Raw genomic sequence first — 21518 nt, 5'->3', positions numbered from 1 at the left:
CCCTACGAACCTCTTCTGTACCCTCTCCAATGCAATCTTTTCTTTAACCTGTTGAGCAGAACTGTGTATTCCAGATGTGGCCTAAACAATAGTTTGTAAAGTCATGCCACAATCTTGCTGCTCTTGAATTCGATGTCCTAGCAGTATGCCTCTTGCACGGATTCTTAGACATGTGCTATAGTTCTGTGAAAGATTTACTTAACCATTAATAAATGTTAATGTTTAAAGCATGCTTAATGCCCATAAAAAGGGGGACTTTTCAGGAAATACGCTTCTCGCTTGAAAGAAGAATTGATGCATTCCTACTGCCAGACTAATAGTATCTCAGTCATACTACACACACAATGAGGAGTTAGAGTTACTGCTTGTTAAATGTAGTAAGAGCATTTATTATTTTTGGACTGTAATAGCAACATCATACAAAGTATCTTGTTAGCCAATATTTTAGATGCAGTCAAAAAGCTGCACAGCACAGAATGAGCCCTTCAGCCATCTATGTAGACCATTTTGTTCATCTACACTTACCCATTTGTATGCTTTGGAGCATTATCTTATTGTAAATTGCAACAACCCTCTTTGTCTTAAAAATAAAACTTCCCCCTCAGATCTTTTTTTTAGAACTCACTCACCTCACTTAAAGCCAGTGCCCTCCTGCATTTGATATCCCTACTGAAGGAGAAGTATTCTGACTATGACTGCAATCAATGCCTTTCATAATCTTGTATACTTCCAAGATCCCTCAGCATATTGCGCTCCAGGGAAAACAAGAACCATAGAACATTACAGCCTAAGAAACAGGCCATTGGGCCACTCTAGTCTGTGCCAAAATATTTTTGTGTCTAGTCCCACTGATGTGCACATGGATAATGTCCTTCCATACCTCTCCCATCCATGCCAACCTTTTCTTAAATGTGAAAATTAAGCCTACATTTACCAATTCAGTTGGCAGCTCATTCTACACTCCCACTACTCTTTGTGTAAAGTTTTCCTGAATATTCCCTTTACACTTTTCCCCTTTAACCTATGTCCTCTAGTTATAGCCTCAGTGAAAAAAGCCTGTTTCCATTTACTCAATACCAATCATAATTTTGTATACCTTTATCAAACCTCCTCCCATTCTTCTGCACTCCAGGGAATAAAATCCTAACCTGTTTAATCTTTTGACTTAACTCAGTTCTTCAAGTCCTGGCAATACTTGATCACTGCTATACAAAGATAAGGAAGGCTTTTTGCTCTTTCCAGAGACTGCTTTTTGAGAAATTGGATCACCTGGCAGTGCTCCTTCTGCCTTCATACAGACAGAACCTTAAAAAAAAAGAGACTGCTGAGATCAGGAGAGCTGGAAGGTGGTCACAGGAGGCTGAAGAATGTTTACAAGACTGCCTTGAGTTAGTGGATTGGGTGGTGTTCAAGAACTCTGCTGAGGATCTGAATGATACCACCAGGGCCATTACAGACTTGATCAAAACATCTGAAGACGAGTGTGTCCCCACCAAATCATTCTGGGGTTTTTCCAACCAGAAACCCTGGTTGAACAATGAAATCCAGAACCTGCTGAGAGCCAGAAATGAGGGCATTTAAGCTGGAGATCCAGAACACTACACAAGGAGTAGGTATGATCTACGGAAAGTCATCTCCTTGATGAAGTGGAGATTCCAAACAAGAATGGAAACAATGAAGGATATCCAGCTGTGGCAGGGACTTAATGACATTACCTGATACAAAACTAAATCCAGTGCAATAGGAGATAGCAAAGCTTACTCCCAGATAAGGTTAATGCCTTCTACACTTGATTTGACTACTAGAACGAGGAAGAACTGCTGAGCACCTCATACCCTGATAATCCTCTACTGTCAGTGTCTGAACATGATGTGTGGGCTGCCTTCAGTTACTGATAAATAGAAATTCTTCCTGGCCCACAGGAAAAAGAATCTCTGGGTTGTATGTTATCTCATGTATGTATTCCAACAATAAATTTGAACTGTGAATATCCTTTTGTATTCTCTCAGCGCAACCACATACTTCCCATTGTGTGGCAACCAGAACTGTATGCACTGCTCCAAATGTGGTCCAAACAATGTTTTCCAAAGTTTTAATGTAACATCCAAATCTTGTATTCTATGCTGTTAACTGTGAAGGTAAGAATGCCATACGTGTTCTTATCTGTCTGTGTCGCCATTTTCAGGGACTTGAACTCCGAGGTCTCTCGATTCATCAACATTCTTTCGTGCCCTACTATCTAATGTATATGCTATAATCCAATTTGGCTTTTAAAAATGCATCACCTCTCTTGTACAGTGATTAAATTTCTTCTGTCCATGCTCTGCCCAACTATTAGATCTGAATCCTCTTTTGCCTTAGACATCCTTCCCCTTTTTTCACCCTACTAAAATTTGGATCTTCCATAAACTTATCATAACTCCAAAACACAAAGTTGAAAAGTTCCTTATTGTCATTTAATAATAATATAAACATTAGGAGGTATTAGATTATTAGCTGTCCTTGGTATTTTCATGTATTGTATATTCTTAGGACTTCAGCTCGTTGTAACTACTGCACTGACAACAACCGAGTCTCCAAGAAAAATAGAGCCTACAAGGTCATTCAAGGCACTTCCAGAATCAGAGTTCGATGTGGCAGGAAAAAAACGATTTGTAGGTGTGTATGCAATTTTAAAATGTTGAACATTGTCTTACCTCTTCACCTGTGAAAATTGTGAGCCAACTGTGCTTCCTGCTGGCTTAACCTTCTGCTGATCCTCTCGGTGGGAATTTGTTAAAAATACTTGGTGCATTTCTGGTGGTGAGGTTTTGGATGGCACACAACCTTTCTCACCAGCATGGTTTTTGTGGGTTGGCCTATCTTCAAAACAAAAGAGCAAAAAATGTTCTGGAGTTATGTTAGGTCTGCTTTGTTCATGAATGAGTGAGACAAACACCAGGCTGAGTCGAAATCAGGGTTCTTTGTTCTTTATTACCGGATTGTAACACTTGCGACTAAACATGTTAGTCGGAGAATGCATTCTGCCGTTATCAGCAAAATGGTGATTTTTTATACCCTTGGATACATGCTTAGAACATCATCATATCATTACTTGTCCAATGACTAAAACTGTTGCTATCCTTTCCCTGCTAGCTTCCTGCCTCTCAATCCATCAATGTCTCTCTTATCTTGTAAGTACAAGGATGCATTCACATCTTGTTACAGCCCTGTACAGGGCAGGGTAACTCCTTACACATTCCCATCTCATGATGTTTTACCTTACAGTTATCAAATCTGCCAAAATTATAGAACACGCCGTTTTTCAAATGTCATGAAGCATTCAAAAGTTTAAAATAAAACAAACTTTAGTCAAGAAATGCCTAAACAAATTGTTTGATAACAGTTTTAAAGAGTTTAAAAATCCTTCTCCCTCACTTTTTCTACCCTCTCAATCCTCCTCTCACTCCACTTACCACCACTCTTTTTGTGACCTTCCATGCTGCCTTTTCCCTTCAGATCCAGAGTCCCATTCTCTCTTCTCCACCCTTTCTCATGCTCACCCCCTCATATTGTGATTAAGTTGCATCAGAGTGCCTGCGGCTGGTCAAAAACTCAAGGTCATAGATTCTGGGTAGACTAAAGTTGACCGGCTTGACAGCAAAGTTGACATGATTAAGATGAATGATTCTTCCAGCAATGAATGCATGTCATCAGTTTCGATCTTAACCTTCTTGCAGGAATTTACATTCTGTCCAAAACATATTGGTTTCATTAGCTTCAGTCTTATGGAATGTTTTGTCGGTCGTGGAGAGCAACTGATAGGATATGATACTCTTTATCATATTATGCTAACAGCATATCATTATGCTGTTATAGCAGCCAATGAAGCATGATTAGCATCAACCAAACTATAAAGTAAAATACAATACAATAAATGCATACAATTAAAAAACATACAGAAAACCATGTACAATAAGACTGCATTATTCTAAAATAAAATATAAGTGCAGCATCGCTTAATACTGTGAATTGATATTTAACATTTATCACAGCACACCACAAGGCTAAGTGCTGAACTTCACCCCTATAGGCTGTTTCATCGTCCCCTGTGATCAAGCCTGCCACTGTTGTGTCATCTGCAAACTTAATAATTATGTAAAGGCAACTAATTAATTGATATACTTAGGAAGCTGAAGACTGCTCTTATGTTTTGGAGTTGATTCAGCTCTGTACATATTTGTCTGTATCCAAGTAATGCTGACACGTGATCAATATTTATTTGCATTGAAGTGCTTTGGAATATTTTAAGCAGGTGACAAATATGTTTACTTTCTAATGGCTAAAATTAGAACAGCAGATAAATGAACATTAACAAGAAACTGATTTTGCCAAATAAAAGATCTGTTTGGATATACACACATTGTAAAGGGACCAGATTTTATGGTCAGTTGATGTGTAACGGTACTATCTCTGATCTTGAAATAAATGACCCACAAAAATTTAATGACCTTTGGCATGATTTTACCTGCACTCAAATGTCAGCAGTCTCCAAAACAAATGTGGAAATTCTGAATTTGCTGACTGGGTTCCTCACACTGTTTTCAGCAATGGACTTTGCATAAAGTCCGCAAATATAAACCAGCTAAATCCCCCAGTTCTTCAGCATGGGAATTTGATCCCTATTCATAACACCACACCAGATTAGACCAGTGAGTCTGTTCTTTTGAAATGGGGAATCATGTTTCAGGGGAGAAAGGGAAGTTTTATTTTTTCAGTTGATTATGCAAACTTAATATCTTTAATACATTGTATTTTCGAGGTTTATGTTTTAATTAATTGATTATTTTACAGTTCTTGCATGCTTCTGGAGGAACTCAGCTGGACTTTCAGCATCCATATAAGTCAAGGATATATTGCTGATGTTTCAGGTCTGAGCCCTTCTTCAAGGAATAAACAGAATGATCCAAAAGCAGAAAATCTCAGAATTCAGACAATGTTAATTGGGGGAAGAATCCAGACCAACAAAAGGATATGGATTAAATGGATATGATAAGGGGAGAGGTGAGAATTTATCATGTCTGTGTGAAAGGAGACAGGGAAGGGAGTAAAGGAGCTGGGGGAGGAGGTGAGAGGAGTGGGGGCATGGGGGTTTTAACAGAAGCTAGAGAGGTGAATATTAATACCATCTGGATGGAGGGTGCCCAGTCAGAAGATGAGATGTTGTTCCTCCAATTTGTAGGTGATCTTAGTCAGGGATGGGGAATTAAAATGGGTGGCTTCTGGGAGATCCACACTATTGTGGCAGAGAGAGCTGAGGTGCTCAACAAAGCAATCTCCCAGGCTGTGCCAAGTGTTTCCTATGTCGAGGAGTCCACAGCGGGAGCACCGGATGCAGCAGTGTGTGGTCTCCTCTATATTGGAGAGACTGGGCACAAAGTGGCAGATTGCTTTGTTGAGCATCTCAGCTCTGTCCACTGCAATAGCGTGGATCTCTCAGTGGCCACCCATTTCAGTTCCCCATCCCATTCCCTTACCAACATGTCTGTCCATGGTCTCATGCACTACCAGACTAAGATCACCTGCAAATTGGAGGAGTAACACCTCATCTTCCAACTGGACACCCTCCAACTGGATGGCATTAATATCAACTTCTCTGGCTTCCATTAAAACCACCTACCCCTCTCCACATCTTTCCCAGTTGCCTATTCCAGTTCTCTTTCTCCCTTCTCTGTCTCTTTTCATATAGCCATGATAAATTCTCACCTCTCCCCTTATCATATACAATTAACACCTTTAGTTGGTCTGGATTCATCCCCCAGCCAGAATTATCTGAATTCTGAGATTTTCTGCTTTTGGCTCATTCTGTTTATTTCTTGAAGAAGGGCTCAGGCCTGAAATATTGGCAGTGTACAGTATCCTTGTTATTTATGGATGCAGAAAGACTGGCTGAGTTCCTCCAGCCCAGTGGTTCTCAACCTTTTTCATTCCACTCACATACCACTTTAAGTAATCCCTATGCCATAGGGGCTCTGTGATTAGTAAGGGATTGCTTAAGGTGGTATGTGGGTGGAAAGAAAAAGGTTGAAAACCAGTTTTAATTGTACCTAATTGACTCGTTATGTGCACAGTTCCGTCGCTCCAAAGGAAATGGGCCACTGACAATTTTTCTCAAGCAAAATATTTCAGTAATATTTGGGTCTAGAGCAGTGATTCTCAACCTTCCTTCCCACTCACATATCACATTAAGCAATCCCTTACTGATCAAGGTGATACTTCAGTGGAAAGAGAAAGGTTGAGAACCACTGCTCCAGCATTTTGATGTGTTTTTACTACAATCACGTCTGCAGATTTTCATGTTTCACATCAAAGTTTAAAAATGAGGCAACTGTATGAGAGTGGTTGTAGTAAAAACACATCAAAATGCTGGACCACCCGCTTCTATAATGGATCTTGCCTTTCAATTAATTCACTTTACAGCATCCACCAAATGTTAAGCTGGAGGTTTTTGTTCAAGCTACTGGTGAATTTTGGTATTGAATCAGTTCAGTAAGTTCCAGAATGTTTCAACGGAAGCATTTGAAATTATTGTAACTGTAAATACTGTTTGTGTAATTATAAATCATGAGTAACCTACATTGTACGTCTGATATTGAGATCTGAAGTTTGTTTGAGTTTTCTTTACTCATTTCTTTGACCTGATGCAGCTGACCATGTGAATTACATCAGCAAAGATCCAGAAGCACCTTGTTCACTGACAGATGCACTGGAACACTTTCAAGTGGATTCATTGGTGGATATTATTCCGAAGGACCTGAGGGAAGAGAGCTTACCACCCGAGCACCCTCCTCAAAACATCACCATTGTGGCTGTGGAAGGCTGCCATTCCTTCATCATCCTTGACTGGGCTAAACCTCAAAAGCATGACTATGTAACAGGTAGAGATTGACCACTTTTCAAATTACTTTTATAATCTGGGAAGGTATAAACTAATATTTCCAAGTTGGCACATTACATTAGAGAGAGACATATAGTGTGGGTCTGGAGTAAATGGACTAGATAAAGGTGGCAGCTGGCTTTTCTCACAGCACTTAGGCGGTGGCACAAGCTCCAAGGAACCTCAAAGGTGGTATTACGAAGCAAAAATTTAAACGAGTCACATATCATGTTCACAAAAGATGACCATGGTCTTGGAAGAAGCAGTTTTGATGAACAGTTAAAGGAGAAGAGAAAGGTTTTGAGAGGAAATTCCATGGCTTCATTTTTGGACCACAGCTTCCAGTAATGAACCATAATGTACAAGTGGGTGGAGAAAGAAAAGTGCAGAAAAATTGCAGTCTTGTGCCTGGGTGTTTCTTGAGAGAAAAGAAATAAGTTGATGTCATTAAAAGCAAGAACCTTTAATTTATGATGCAACCTTAACAAGTGTCACCGTTGGGCAGCAAATACAGTGAAATAGTTGACGAGCACTTGGTGTTAGGTAGGGTATGAGGAAAAATGTTTAGATTCATGTCAAGTTTATGAAGGTTGGAAGATGAGAGGTTGAGCAGAATAGCCGTGGAATACACAGGATTGGAGGAAACAAGGGAAGGAGGACTGTTTCTTCAGCAAATAAAGTTGACAGAACCAGATGATATTATAGAGCTGCAAGTTTGCACATCACAATCTGAAGCTGACTTCAATGTCAACCCCAGCACCGAGGTTGAAGACATACTGATTCCACTTCTGAGAATTTCAGAGATACAAATTTGTGCCAAGCTTCAATCTTCCAATTACAAATTCAATCTTGTTGATCTGGGCCAACATGTTTATAAACAGATCCCTCTTTCAGGAAACATCGGTTATCTTTTCCTGTTTCTCTCCCTCAAGAGATTATGGTTGAAAACCAAAAAGCTGCAGAACCTGGAAATCAGAAATAAAAGCAGACAATACTCAAAGTATTCAGCAGGTCAGGCAACATCTGAATAGGCTTCATTCAGCACAGTATTGTCCAGTTCCTCAAGCTCTGTTCACTCACTGAGATGCCTGTGTTCTCCCCACTATTTCTTTTTGCCAGAAAATTTAAACGTGCCTATTTTCTCACTTTTTCAGCTTTGAGGGGTCATTGACTTGAAACAGTAACTGTTTCTCCCTCCATAGATCCTGACCAACCTGCTGGGTACCTCGACCATTTTATCTTTTTATATCAGAATTCCTGCATTGGCAATTTCCATTATTTTTGTCCATGAAACATTCCTAAATGCCCCTGTGGAAAAAAGAAGGAAACACCATAAAGAAATGAGACCCAATGGGGAAAGTGACATTTAACAAAGCTAAATCATAAAATCAGATAGTAATAAATATTCCTGTTAATAGGTGCCAAAAGTTCAGCCAAAAGCCCAAAGAAGTCTGTTGATGTTGGCAAGTTGAAAAAGTTCACAAATTTGTGTAAAGTATTTATGCTTTTGAAGTTAATAAGAACTCCATTAATTTTCTGTAAAGTTTTCCATGACAGATTTGGTTAAATATTTCAAGCTCTTCCAGATGGCTAATGTTTCCTTTGTCATTTTACTTTCACTAATAATTCATTTTTGAATTTGACCATGGGATAAGTCATTAAAGCTATCTTCTGAATCACTTGATTCTTGGTGTAAGTGCTTGCTTTGTTATTTCTTTTCAAGCTATGGAATTATTCATGAATTCGGCCTCTCATAATAAAAGGAGAAGGGATTCAGCAAACACAAACCTTGCACCAAGTTGTCTTGACATAGTGAGCACTTCAAGGTAGTTAGCAGTAAATCACAGAATTTTGTAGACACCATGGTTGAAGTAAAAACACAAAATGCTGGAGAAGCTCTGCTGGTCAAACTGTCCTTTATGTATGTGATGCACTGTTAGGCAGAATCAGACACACACAAGGTAAAGACTATACAACAGGCTTTAATCCACAAAGACTTCCATAGGGCCAGGCTGGCTGTAGCTGCAGTAATTCTGAATGAGACTTCGGGAGGCTGGTGCAGGCTTATATTCCGGAGGGAGATTGACACCCGACGAGGTGGAGCTTGATCCATTCAGGTTGACTGATTGACAGCCGGCCAGGTGTTGTCCTGTCCCCTTACACTCCTGCAGGTACAGAGGTTGCCCCCTGCAGTAGGACAGCAGTACACTCCAGCAGGTACAGAGGTTGCCCCCTGCAGTAGGCTGGTAGTGTACTACCACATTCATCCCCTTTTTAAAAATTGTCCCGGTGGGTGGGGGGGGGCAATAACAAGGAATCGTACCCACTATGCAAAATACAATATTTACAGATTGAGACGGTCTGGTGGCCACCGGGGTCTCTGTGACCGTCGTAGGACTGGCTCCTGATCACTGGTTGGAGGGGAAGTGGGGGGGGGGGGGGCTGGCAGCAGCTCTGTGTGACTGGTGTGGTGCCACGCAGAGGGGTGGCCAAGGGGGCCAGGGTCGACGTCTGAGTCGTATTGGATGGGTGGGGGAGCAAGTTCATCACCCAGGGCTGAAGCGGGCCCCTGGTGATCAAGGAGGTCCTGTGCGCCCCTTAGCTGCCTGGGGATGGGGATGTATGCCCGGTCGGCGTCGTCCTGGGCTGAAGGATGCCATGGAGTGGTGGGTGCTCCTGCTGGCGCCAGGTCCCTGTGGTTGAGACAGTGTCCTCCCTACCACTGCCGAACCTAACTTAGGCATAGTTGTGGTTCGCGTGTAGGAGGAAGACCTGCTCGACCAGGGGTTCGGCCTTGTGTGTCTATACGTGCTTACGCAGGAGCACCGGTTCCAGGGACGTGAGCCATGCTGGGAGGGACATTTCAGTCACCGACTTCCTGGGGAATGAGAACAGACGTTCATGAGGGGTCTCGTTGGTTGCCATACACAGCAGCGACCGAATGGCATGGAGCGCCTTGGGCAGGACGTTCTGCCAGTACTCGACAGCCCATCCTTTCGACTTGAGAGCCAAGAGGACTGCCTTCCAGACCACCCCATTTTCGAGTAACACTTGCCCATTGCCTCTTGGGATATAACTCGTCATGCGGCTAGTCACGATGCCTCTCGCCGTCAGGTACTGGCGCAGCTCATCACTCATGAAACTAGATCCCCGGTCGCTGTGAATGAAAGTGAGGTAGCCAAACATGGTGAAGATCTGCTCCAGAGCCCTGATGATGGTGGCCGTGGAGGTGTCCGGGCAAGGGAAAGCGAAATTGAATCGTGAGTATTCGTCCACTACTGTGAGGAAGTAGACATTTCAGTTCATGGAAGGCAGGGGCCCTTTGAAATCCATGCCAAGACCCTCGAAAGACCGAATGGCCTTTATGACATGGGCCTGGGGCGGGCAGAAAAAACGGGGTTTACACTCCGCACAGACTCGGCAGGTCTCGGTCATGTCCCTAACGTCCCTGATGGTATATGGCAGGTTCCTGGACTTAATGAAGTGGTACAACCTGGTGACACCTGGATGGCAGAGGGACTCATGCAGTGCCTGCAGCCTGTCGTTGTGCATAGATGCGCAGGTCCATGACAGGGTATCGGGGGAGTCATTAAACTTTCTGGGGCAATTCTGGATGTCACAGCTGTAGGTTTCCAGCTCGACTCTCCAGCACAGGATCTTGTCGTTCTTGATCTTGCTCTTGTGGGTAGTATTAAATATGAATGCCATAGCCCGCTGGTCAGTGGGGTAGTGGCGCCAGTGGCGGACCGCTTCCACAATCACCTGGGCCTCCTTTTCAATGGTGGAATGCCCTAGCTCGGAGCCGTGGTGGGTCCTAGAGAAGAAGGCGACGGGGCGCCTCCCCCCTTGGTTGAGGGTAGCGGCGAGGGCTACCTCGGAGGCATCGCTCTCCACCTGGAAAGGGGAGTCCTCATCCATGGCCTGCGTCCGCGATGTCCTGCCTGATGCGGATGAAGGCTGCCTGCGCCTCGGGTGGGAGGGGAAAAATTGTATATTGGGCCAGTGGTCGGACTTTGTCCGAGAAGCGAGGAACCCACTGCGAGTAAAAGGAGAATAGGCCAAGGCACCAGCGGAGGGTCTTTAGTGTGGGGGGAAGAGGTAGCTTCATTAATGGCCACATCCTTTCTGGATCTGGGCTGATGACCCCATGGGCCACGATGTATCCCAGGATGGCGAGGTGGTTGGTGCTAAACACACACTTTTCCTTGTTGTAAGTGAGGTTCAGCTCCCCGGCCATCTGGAGGAATTGTTTCAGTTTGGCATCGAGGTCCTGGTGGTCATGGCCACAGATAGTGATGTTATCCAGATACGAGAATTTGTGCTGGTGTGCTATGCGATCCATCTCCGCTGGAAGAAGGAGACACCGTTCGTGACCCCAAAGGGAACTCCGCGGAACTGGTACAGGCGCCCGTCCACCTCAAAGGCAGTGTAGGGCTTGTCCCTCAGGTGGATGGGGATATGGTGATAAGCTGACTTCAGGTCAGTCGTGGAGAAAACCCGGTAGCGGGCTATCTCGTTGACCATGTCGGCTGTCCTTGGCAGGGGATAGGCGTCCAGTTGGATTTACCGGTTTATGGTCTGGCTGTAATCCACAACCATCCTCGGCTTACTTCCCCCTTTCACCACAAGGACTTGGGCTCTCCAAGGGCTGTTACTGGGATCTAGGACACCTTCCACCAGGAGTCGCTGCACCTCCACTTTGATGAAGTCTCTGACTGCGGTGCAATAGCGCCTACCTCTGGTGGTGATCGGCTTGCAGCCTAGCGTAAGATGTGGGAAGAGCGCCGGTGGGGTGATGCGAGATGTGGAGAGGCTGCAGGTTGGCCGGGGCTGGTAGGTTGGCACGCTGTGTAACGTGAGTGGAGGTTGGGCCCCCCGAAGGCAAGGGTGACAGTCTGCAGGTGGCACTGGAAATTCTGGCCCAGGAGGACTGGGGCACAGAGTTTGGGCATGACCAGGAGCCTGAACCCCGTGTATGTCTCCCATCCCACAGTTATATCAGCTGAGCAGTACCCGAGCATATCAACAGTCTTATCTTTAGCAGCGAGGGTGATCGAGAAGGTGGTAGGGTGGACTTTTAATCTCAGGGAGTGGGCCACGCTCAGGTGAATGAAGCTCTCGGTGCTGCCACTGTCGAACAGGCATTTTGTTACCTGCCTGTTGACTTGCACATCCATCATAGAGCGCCTGAGTTCGTGAGGGATGTCCCTGGTCAGAGTGGTGGCAGCCTAGACCATCTCGGGGTCAGAGTTGTCGCTCTCCGGCTGTGTTCAGCGATTTACAGCATCCGGAGGTGTGGGGAGCAATGGTGGGACAGCCTGGTCATCGTCGGAGGCCCTCCATGTCAGCTGCTGTCTGGCCCAAGATGGCGGCGGCATATGGGGGCCTGCCGCATGGCTGGCCTCCTTCGCCAGCCGTGTTCGTTGCATCGGGTGAAGTGACGTCATCGTGGCCGGCGGAAGGGACGTCATTATGTCAGCCGGAAATGACGTCACACTGTGAGCCAGAAATGACATCACTGTAGTTCTTGGTGAGCAGCGGGGGCTGGTCCAGGTGCTCGGGGCACACACTGCAATCATCGCTGGCGGGGCTGGATGCTGCACCGTCGGGGTCGGGGAAGGCGGAAATCGTAGCGGGGACAATGGCGCTGCCCGGCATGTGCACGTGGAGGGGTCCGCGGGGAAGGTGGGGCAGTCAAAGAGGGCCACTGTGCTGCCGGCTAGTTTTGAGAGGCACACTTTAGCAAAGTGGCCTTTCTTGCCGCATTGGGAACAGTACTGGTTCCTAGCCAGGCAGTTTTGGCATGATTGTCAGTCTGACCCACACCAGGACCCACAGTACTTACAGGGGCACTGGGCGCCTGCTGCAGCAATGTTCTCCTCCCCAGCTCAGTTTGGGGCTGCAGCTGCAGTGTGAGGGAGCCCTGGGGGAACCTGGAATCAAAGGGTTCGATGTGCAGGGCTGCAGCTTCCAGGGTTCGGACAACTTCCACTGTCTTGGTCAGGGTGTAGATACTATCTTCCAGCAGCTTTTGCTAGATGGCCCTCGAGAGTAGCCCTCAGATGAAGGTGACCCGGATCAGCCTCTTCACCTCCTCTGCGCCTACGTTGGGTTCAGCCAGACACGGTCGGGCCAACTCTCGCTGGTGTCCCAGGTAAGATTCAACCGTCTCCCCGGGTTGCTGGGCTCGGGTATTGAGGAAGTAACTTGCACAGACCGCATTCATGGGGGGCTTGTACAAGTTCTCAAGAGTGTCCATTGCGCTCTTGTACGTGGAGCACCCTTTGGTTGTCTGGAAGGCGTGGGGACCCAACTTTGACCGGAGTAGGACCAGCCTCTTCTGATCTGAGTCCAGGATGCCGCCTGCGTGCGCCTCGATGATTGCTTCGACCGCGTTACGCCAGATCTCGAAGCGTGTCTGGGCTTCCAGGTGGCATGGGTCGACTTCGAGGCTCCCTGCACTCAAGAGTTTTTCCATGGCAGCTGTGGTAAAAATTTTGTGGATTAAATTGTGGTGTGCTGTTAGCCAGAATCAGACACACACAAGGTAAAGACTGTACAACAGGCTTTAATCCACAAAGACTTCCACAGAGCCAGGCTGGCTGTAGCTGCAGTAACTTTGAGTGAGACTTCGGGAGGCCAATGCAGGCTTATATCCTGGAGGGTGATTGACACCCAACCAGGTGGGGCTTGATCCATTCAGGTCAACTGATTGACAGCCGGCCAGGTGTTGTCCTGTCCCCTTACACTCCTTCTGGACAGAGGTTGCCCCCTGCAGTAGGCCGGTGGTGTACCACCACAATGTAGCAAAGGTAAAGATAGATAACTGACATTTTGGGCTTGACCCCCTTCATCAAAATATGAAAAAACGCCAGATGGTTGTGGGAGTTGGAGGGTTTGTAATATATGTTGGTGGAAAGTTTGTCTCCTGAGATGGAGACAGAGAGTTCCAGGAAAGGGAGAGTGTTATCGGAGATGGACCAGGTGAGTTTGAGATCGGGGTGTGTTGGCCATGGTGGATGAAGTTGAAAGCTCATCCTGGGTGCATGAAACACCCCCAATATAGTTGTCAATATACCAGAGGAAGAGTTGAAGGGCTTTACCTGTGTAGGCTTGCAGCATGGATTGCTCCACAAACAGGCAGGTGTAACTGGAACTGGAACCCATGCAGATACCCATGGGTACTCCTTTGATTTGGAGGAAGTGAGATGAGTTAAAGGAGAAGTTATTTAGAGTGAGGACAAGTTCTGCCAGTTGGAAGAGGGTGGTGGTCGAGGGTGACTGGTTGGATCTTTGTTCCAGGAAGAAGCGAAATGGTTTCAGACCTTCTGTGTGGGGGAATAGAGGTATAAAGGGATTGGACATCCATTTTGTGAAGGTGAGCCAGTCTGGTTCAAGGAATCTGAAGTCATTGAGGAGATGGAGGGCATCTGAGGTATTGTGGATGTTGGTGGGGAGGGATTGGAGCAGGGAAGAAAAGATAGAGTCAAGGTAGAATTAAAATAGTTTAGTGGGACAGGAGCAAGCAGAAATAATGGGTCTGCTTGGATGGTTGGGTATGTGTATCTTGGATAGAAGTATAAACGGGCAGTGTGGTGGTGGGAAAGAATGAGATTGATGGCTGTGGAAGGGAGGTGAACAGAGGTGGAGGTTGGAGATGGTTTTGGAGGTAGTGGCTTGATGTGCCATAGTGGAGCCCTGTGGGAGGGGTCAATAGGAGGAAGTGTCTGGGACCTGTCGACTGCCCTTGAAAAGATAGAGGTCAGTGCACCAGACTACAACTACACCACCCTTGACTGCAGGTTTGAAGGTGAGGTTGGGATTATTGCAGAGAGGGGGGAGGGCAGAGTGTTCTGAGGAGGTGAGGTTGGAATAGGAGAGGGGGGGTGGTAAAGTTGAGACTGTTGATGACTTGGCAGCAATTGGAAATTAAAAAGGTCCAGAGTGGGTAGCTGGCCAGGATGAGGTGTTCAGGAAAAAGACAAAGTGGGAGAAAGGGTCTTGGGTGGGAGTGTGGGGGTGGAGAATATCGGTCATGGAAGTGAGCCCGCAGGCAATGGAAGAAGAGATCGGTATTGTGGTGTGCACAGAACTGTTTGTGGTGTGGTTGGGGTGGGGGGGGTGAAACGAAGGTAAGGCCTCTACTGAGGATCAAGCGTAGTTGGACATCAGCTAGTGTTGTCCTTATTTTTATTCAGAGAGCATGTAATTTTGCACTGAAAAATGCTGTTGATTCCAAACGACAAAAAATACATCTGTGTCGGATCTTTGAGTTCCAAAATAATGCACAAAGTTCCCATCATAGGTTAAAAAATAGAATTGATCTTTTAATAAACAAAGCCACGTTTTCCTTTGCAGCAGAACTTAATAAGAGAAAAATGCAGCAATGGGAGATCCACATCAACGATTAGAAGCAGGTTGGCTGCTCTTAGCACAAGGCAATGTCAGAATTTTTTCCTGATAGGGCGGTGCATAGAGGAAGAGAAGACAAGAATTATTTCAGGCAAATTTTAGACCCTTGCAATTTTTCCAGCAATTTAAAATGATTGGCAGATGAGATCAATACCATGTTTGCATTGAACTTCATTTGAGACCTTAGCCTTAATATTTGATAATATTTTATTGGGTAAAATCAGCTTTGCAAGTGCAGGGTAATGGATGTTTCCATGTGAATTAAGAAACATGATATATTAATGCGTATTTAATGTGTTGTCTTTAATGAATCACATTGATTTTTGAGGAAACAATACAAGTTGTAAAGGTGAATGTTTTGAGTAACCAGTGCATACATCATTTATGGTTCATTAAAGTCTCACCCTATTTTCCCCAATCTATATTTATCTATTGCTTTCATAATCAGCCTCCCCATAAATAGATTTTGGTCACCAGCTTTCATTCATAGCTTGCATTTATGCACTTCATTTTCTCTTTCCATTCTGTCAAAAACCTTGCATGAAACCTTTATTAAGATTGTGGTCAATCACATCCCTCAGAGAAAAGGGGTTCAGTCTGTATTTCTGTGATTAGTAAAATGCAAATGGTTTCATCCTTGAAAATGTTTCTCTACACCCTCACTGATTCTTCTTTGTTCTTCAATTTATGTGATCCACTAAGTTTCAATACAGGTTTAGTATAACTTATACTTCCAGTTTTCTCCCCCTTTTTTTGATGGCCTTGCTGTTGTGTAGTGTTTTCTTTCTGACAAATATGCCTTTGAACTTGATTTGTTAATTATTTGCTTATTCTGCAGAATTATTAGCTTCTTTTCATAATTTCTCTCCAATTTTATTGGCATCAACTATTCCTACATCTCAATATCCAAAATTTCATGCAAATTTAGAAACGTGATCTGATTGAAATGGCTTAAAGAAAGATTGCTGGCTGTTAGCTATGTTGTCAATGTCCACTGAAAGGTGCAATTCTTTCTAATGACTTTGGCAATAAGTGTCCTAAGATCATAGATTAACATGGGGTTATCTTGACTAAATGTGAGCTAACATTTTGTTAGCTGGGCAATCCAAGTGTCCTAACATGCTTTCCTGTACATCATTCCTTTAAATTTATAAATTTAATTGCTTTAAAAAATGTTAAACTTTTGATCTGCATATAATAAGAATTTTTTTAAAATTGAAAATACCTACAGCAATAGCCACCCAGGAACCTCTTGACCTTTCCATCGGCCAAATCTCAAAAGCAGGAAGCCTTCTTAGTTTTGTTATTTATGAGCATTGTTAGGTCTGCTTTGTTCATGAATGAGTGAGTCAAACACCAGACTGAGTCGAAATCAAGGTTCTTTGTTCTTTATTGCCGGATTGTAACACTTGCAACTAACAGTGTTAGTTGGAGAAGGCGCATTCTGCCGTTATCAGCAACTGGTGTTTTTTATATACCTTAGGATACGTACTTAGTAAATTATCATACCATGACATTGTCCAATGAATAAACTGTTGCTGTCCCTCTCTGCTACATCAACTTGTCATCCCCACTCTTATCTTGAGAGTACAAGGTCACAACTGCATCTTGTTACGGCCCAGCACTGGGAGACTCCCTCTACATTCCCAGCTCATGATGTTTTTACCTAACAGCATCACACAGTTTAATTACTGTTCACTTTATGAATAATAATTTCCCTCCTTTTTACACACAAATTAGTATTATTCCACCCATCATTTTCTTCATAGTTCCCCTTCTTGTGCAAGTGGAAAATAAATATAATGAAGATGCAAAACTATTGGCGGTAACCTTGTGTAGTGGGTTGGTAATTAGTTGGGAAAATGGATAGAATAATAGTAAAGGAGCTAAAGTAGAAGGAATTTTATCTTCTTTTATTACTTCTTTGTTTCAAAATATTTTACTCCCTTGCTGTGACAGCAAGTATTTTGCAAATAGCATTTAGGTGCTTGATCATCTGATCTTCTCTCTGGGCTAACCATTGTCAGAACACTAGAGAGAACTCCCTTTGACTCACTTTTAATGAATTATAGTTCTTTTATCTGAGAGGAGATTATTTTTTACTATTTCAAATCAAAGATTTATTTTATCTCAGAAAATATGGCATTCTTTCACTAAGGATAATAGTGAAAATAATTGCACGGCTAAAGCCATAATATTATGATGGTGTTTTCATTGAGCAAAAAGCAAAGACTGCAATTCTTAGTCGTAGAGTCATAGGTTAAAAATGTTTAAAGGTTCCTTTTATTGTCACGTAATAGCACTTTAAAAATGTAATGCATATGATATGCTTCAACTTTTATTGCCCAACGTCCAGTGGGAAAAAGCAAAGTGTTTGTGAATTCACCTCCAGCACTTATGCAGCCACAAATACTCCAGTTCAAACCATTAGCAATCTGAGCTCCAGATCAAGAAGATTTCAGCATCTGAGATCCTTCTTGCCTTCGAATCCTGGTTCCCGTGAGCCAGGAGCCCACAGCCTGCGTGGGAACCCGACTGTGTTGCCTACAACTTGCAGCCTGTATAGGTCCTTCAGCCACTGAAGCCCTCACTAGTTCGCTGCCATGGTCATTGTCCTATAGGGTCATAGACATGAAATGTTAACTATTTCTCTTCACACGGATGATACCTGGTATGCTGAGTGTTACCAGTATTTACTGGTTTTGTGTCAGATTTCCACTATCTGCTGTTCATTGATCTTCAATTTTAGAAATTTCAAATAAAACAGAAAATAGGAACATAGGAACATAGGAAGTAGGAACAGGAGTAGGCCAAAAATGGCCCATCGAGCCAGCTCCGCCATTCAATACGATCATGGCTGATCTAATTTATGACCTAACTCCACCTACCTGCCTTCTCCCCATATCCCCTAATTCCTCTACCATGTAAAAATTTATCTAATATAACATAACATAACAATTACAGCACAGAAACAGGCCATTAGGCCCTTCTAGTCCACACCGAACCAAACACCCCTCTCTAGTCCCACCTCCCTGCACAATGCCCATAACCCTCCATCTTCTTCTCATCCATATACCTGCCCAACCTTTTCTTAAATAATACAATTGACTCCGCTGCCACTATTTCTCCCGGAAGCTCATTCCACACGGCTACCACTCTCTGAGTAAAGAAGTTCCCCCTCATGTTACCTCTAAACCTCTGCCCCTTAATTCTTAACTCATGTCCTCTTGTTTTAATCTTTCCTCCTCTTAACGGAAATAGTCTATCCACATCCACTCTGTCTATCCCTTTCATAATCTTAAATACTTCTATCAAATCCCCTCTCAACCTTCTACGCTCCAAAGAATAAAGACCTAATCTGTCCAATCTCTCCCTATACTCTAGATGCTTAAACCCAGGTAACATTCTGGTAAACCTTCTCTGCACTCTCTCCACTCTGTTTATATCCTTCCTATAATTAGGCGACCAGAACTGCACACAGAACTCCAAATTAGGCCACACCAACGTCTTATACAATCTCAACATCACCTCCCAACTCCTATATTCCATGCAATGATTGATAAAGGCCAGCATACTAAAAGCCTTCTTCACCACCCTATTCACATGAGTTTCTACTTTCAGGGAACGATGTACCGTTACTCCTAAATCTTTCTGCTCTTCTGTATTCATCAATGCTCTCCCATTTACCACATATGTCCTGTTCTGATTCTTCTTACCAAAATGAAGCACCTCACACTTATCAGCATTAAATTCCATCTGCCATTCTTCAGCCCACTTTTCTAAGCAGCCCAAATCCCTCTGCAATCCTTGAAAACCTTCTTTATTATCCACTATTCCACCTATCTTAGTATCGTCTGCATATTTACTAATTCAATTTACCACCCCATCATCTAGATCATTAATGTATATAACGAACAACAATGGGCCCAATACAGATCCTTGAGGCACACCACTGGTCACTGGCCCAACCTGAATTTTAAATATGTTTAATGAGGCAGCCTCAACCACTTCCCTGGTTAGAGAATTCCAAACATTCACTACTCTCTGGGAAAAACTATTTTTCCTCATCTCTGTCCGAAATCTACTCCCCCGAATCTTGAGACTGTCCTCTCATTTTAGTTTCCCCGGCCAGCTCAAAAATCCTTCCTACGTCTATCCTATCCATACCCTTCATAAACCTATATGTTTCTATAAGATCTCCTCTCATTCTTCTGAACTCAAGCGAATACAATCCTAGATGATTTAATCTTTCATCATAAGTCAACCCCTTCATCCCAGGGATCAACCTAATAAACCTCCTCTGGACCGTCTCCAAAGCCAGTATATCCTTCTTCAAATATGGAGACCAGAACTGGACACAGTACTCCAGGTGCGGTCTCACCAGTACCTTATACAGTTGCAACATTACCTCCCTACTCCTGAATTCAATTCCTCTGGCGACGAAAGCCAACATTTCATTTGCCTTCTTAATAACCTGCTGCACCTGCAACCTAACTTTTTGTGATTCATGCACAAGCACTCCCAAGTCCCTCTGCACAACAGCATGCTATAGTTTTTCACCCTTTAAATAATATTCAGCTCTTTTATTTTTCTTGCCAAAGTGGATAACCTCACACTTACTAACATTGTACTCCATCTGCCAGACCACTCATCCAGCTTAACTATATCCCTCTGCAGACTCTCCACATCCTCATTACAATTTGCTCTTCCACTCAATTTGGTGTCATCCGCAAACTTGGCTACACCACATTCTGTCCCCTCCTCCCAAGTCATCAATGTAAATGATGAACAGTTGTGGGCCTAACACTGACCCCTGCGGCAGCCCACTTACCACTCTCTGCCAACCTGAAAAACTCCCATTTATCCCGACTCTCTGCCTCCTGTCAGACAACCAATTTTCAATCCAGGCCAATATACTTCCCCGTACTCCACTTTCCTGTAACTTACTGAGAAGTCTCTTGTGCGGCACCTTATCAAACGCTTTCTGGAAATTCAAATATACAACATCAACCTGTTCCCCTCTATCCACCGCACCCATTATATCCTCAAAGAATCCTAACAAGTTTATCAAAGAAGATCTTCCCTTTCTAAAACCGTGCTGCGTCTGCCTGATTGAACCCTTACGTTCCAAAAGTTTCACTATTTCATCTTTAATGACAGCTTCAAGCATTTTTCCAACTACAGACATCAAGCTAATTGGCCGATAATTTCCAGTCTTCTGCCTACATCCCTTCTTAAAAAGTGCCGTGACATTTGCTGTCTTCCAGTCTGCCGGGACCTGCCCAGAATCTAAGGAATTTTGGTATATGACCACCAATGCATCAACTATAACTTCTGCCATTTCCTTCAGAACCCTTGGATGCATATTATCAGGACCAGGTGATTTGTCTGGCTTTAGTCCCATTAGTTTCTCCATCACTACTTCCTTTGCAACAACTATTTTATCATACTGGACGTGTCTTCCACTGTGAAGACTGACACAAAATATTTGTTTAATGCCTCAACCATTTCCTCATTTTTTGCTACCAGTTTTCCTTTCTCATCCTTCAAGGGTCCTATGTTAACTCTGGCCACCCTCTTCCGTTTTATATATTTATAAAATTTTTTGCTTTCTGTTTTTATATTTTGTGTCAATTTACTTTCATAATCCTTTTTCCCATTTCTTATTACCCGCTTTGTAACCCCTTGTTGTCTCTTAAAGTTTTCCCAATCTTCCAGTTTCCCACTGCTCTTTGCAGCTTTGTACACCTGCACCTTCAATTTTATACTCTCCTTTATTTCCTTTGTTAACCACGGTTGATTTTTCGCTCCCTTGCTGCCCTTTTTCCTGACCGGAAATATTTAGAAATATTTAGAAATTTCAAATAAAACGGAAAATACTACAAGTACTTGGGTCAGGCAGCGAACAGAGAGAATGGTGCAGAATTAATATTTCAAGTCTGTGATCTGAAATATTGGGAATTCATCATTTTATAAAATATAGCAAATTGAAGGAAGAACTATTATCTTTTTCAGGTTGAAGGTAACATGAAATTAGGAAGTACAAGAGGTTTTTCTGGAAGTGGGCAAAGCAACAACAGGCAAAAGATGATGGCAAATAAAATTGCTAGAAACATTCAGCAGGTCAGACAACATTTGTAGAAAGAAAAAAATGAATTAGAATTTGAGATCAAACGTCTTTCATCATAAG

General features: G+C 43.6%; 1 protein-coding gene across 1 annotated transcript in view; it reads left to right on the top strand.

Annotated features, from left to right (window-relative positions):
* Positions 1-21518, top strand: part of fndc1 (fibronectin type III domain containing 1) — a 224126-nt gene that overhangs the window by 151685 nt on the left and 50923 nt on the right. The window contains exons 15-16 of the mRNA XM_069931639.1: positions 2533-2658; positions 6687-6917. Coding sequence (XP_069787740.1) covers positions 2533-2658; positions 6687-6917 — 357 coding nt within the window. The remainder of the gene's footprint in view (positions 1-2532; positions 2659-6686; positions 6918-21518) is intronic.

The sequence above is a fragment of the Narcine bancroftii genome, chromosome 4 (assembly GCF_036971445.1).
Source record: "Narcine bancroftii isolate sNarBan1 chromosome 4, sNarBan1.hap1, whole genome shotgun sequence".
NCBI lineage: Eukaryota > Metazoa > Chordata > Chondrichthyes > Torpediniformes > Narcinidae > Narcine > Narcine bancroftii.
The sequence above is the reverse complement of the archived record's forward strand: the minus strand, read 5'-3'. Positions and strand labels throughout refer to the sequence as shown.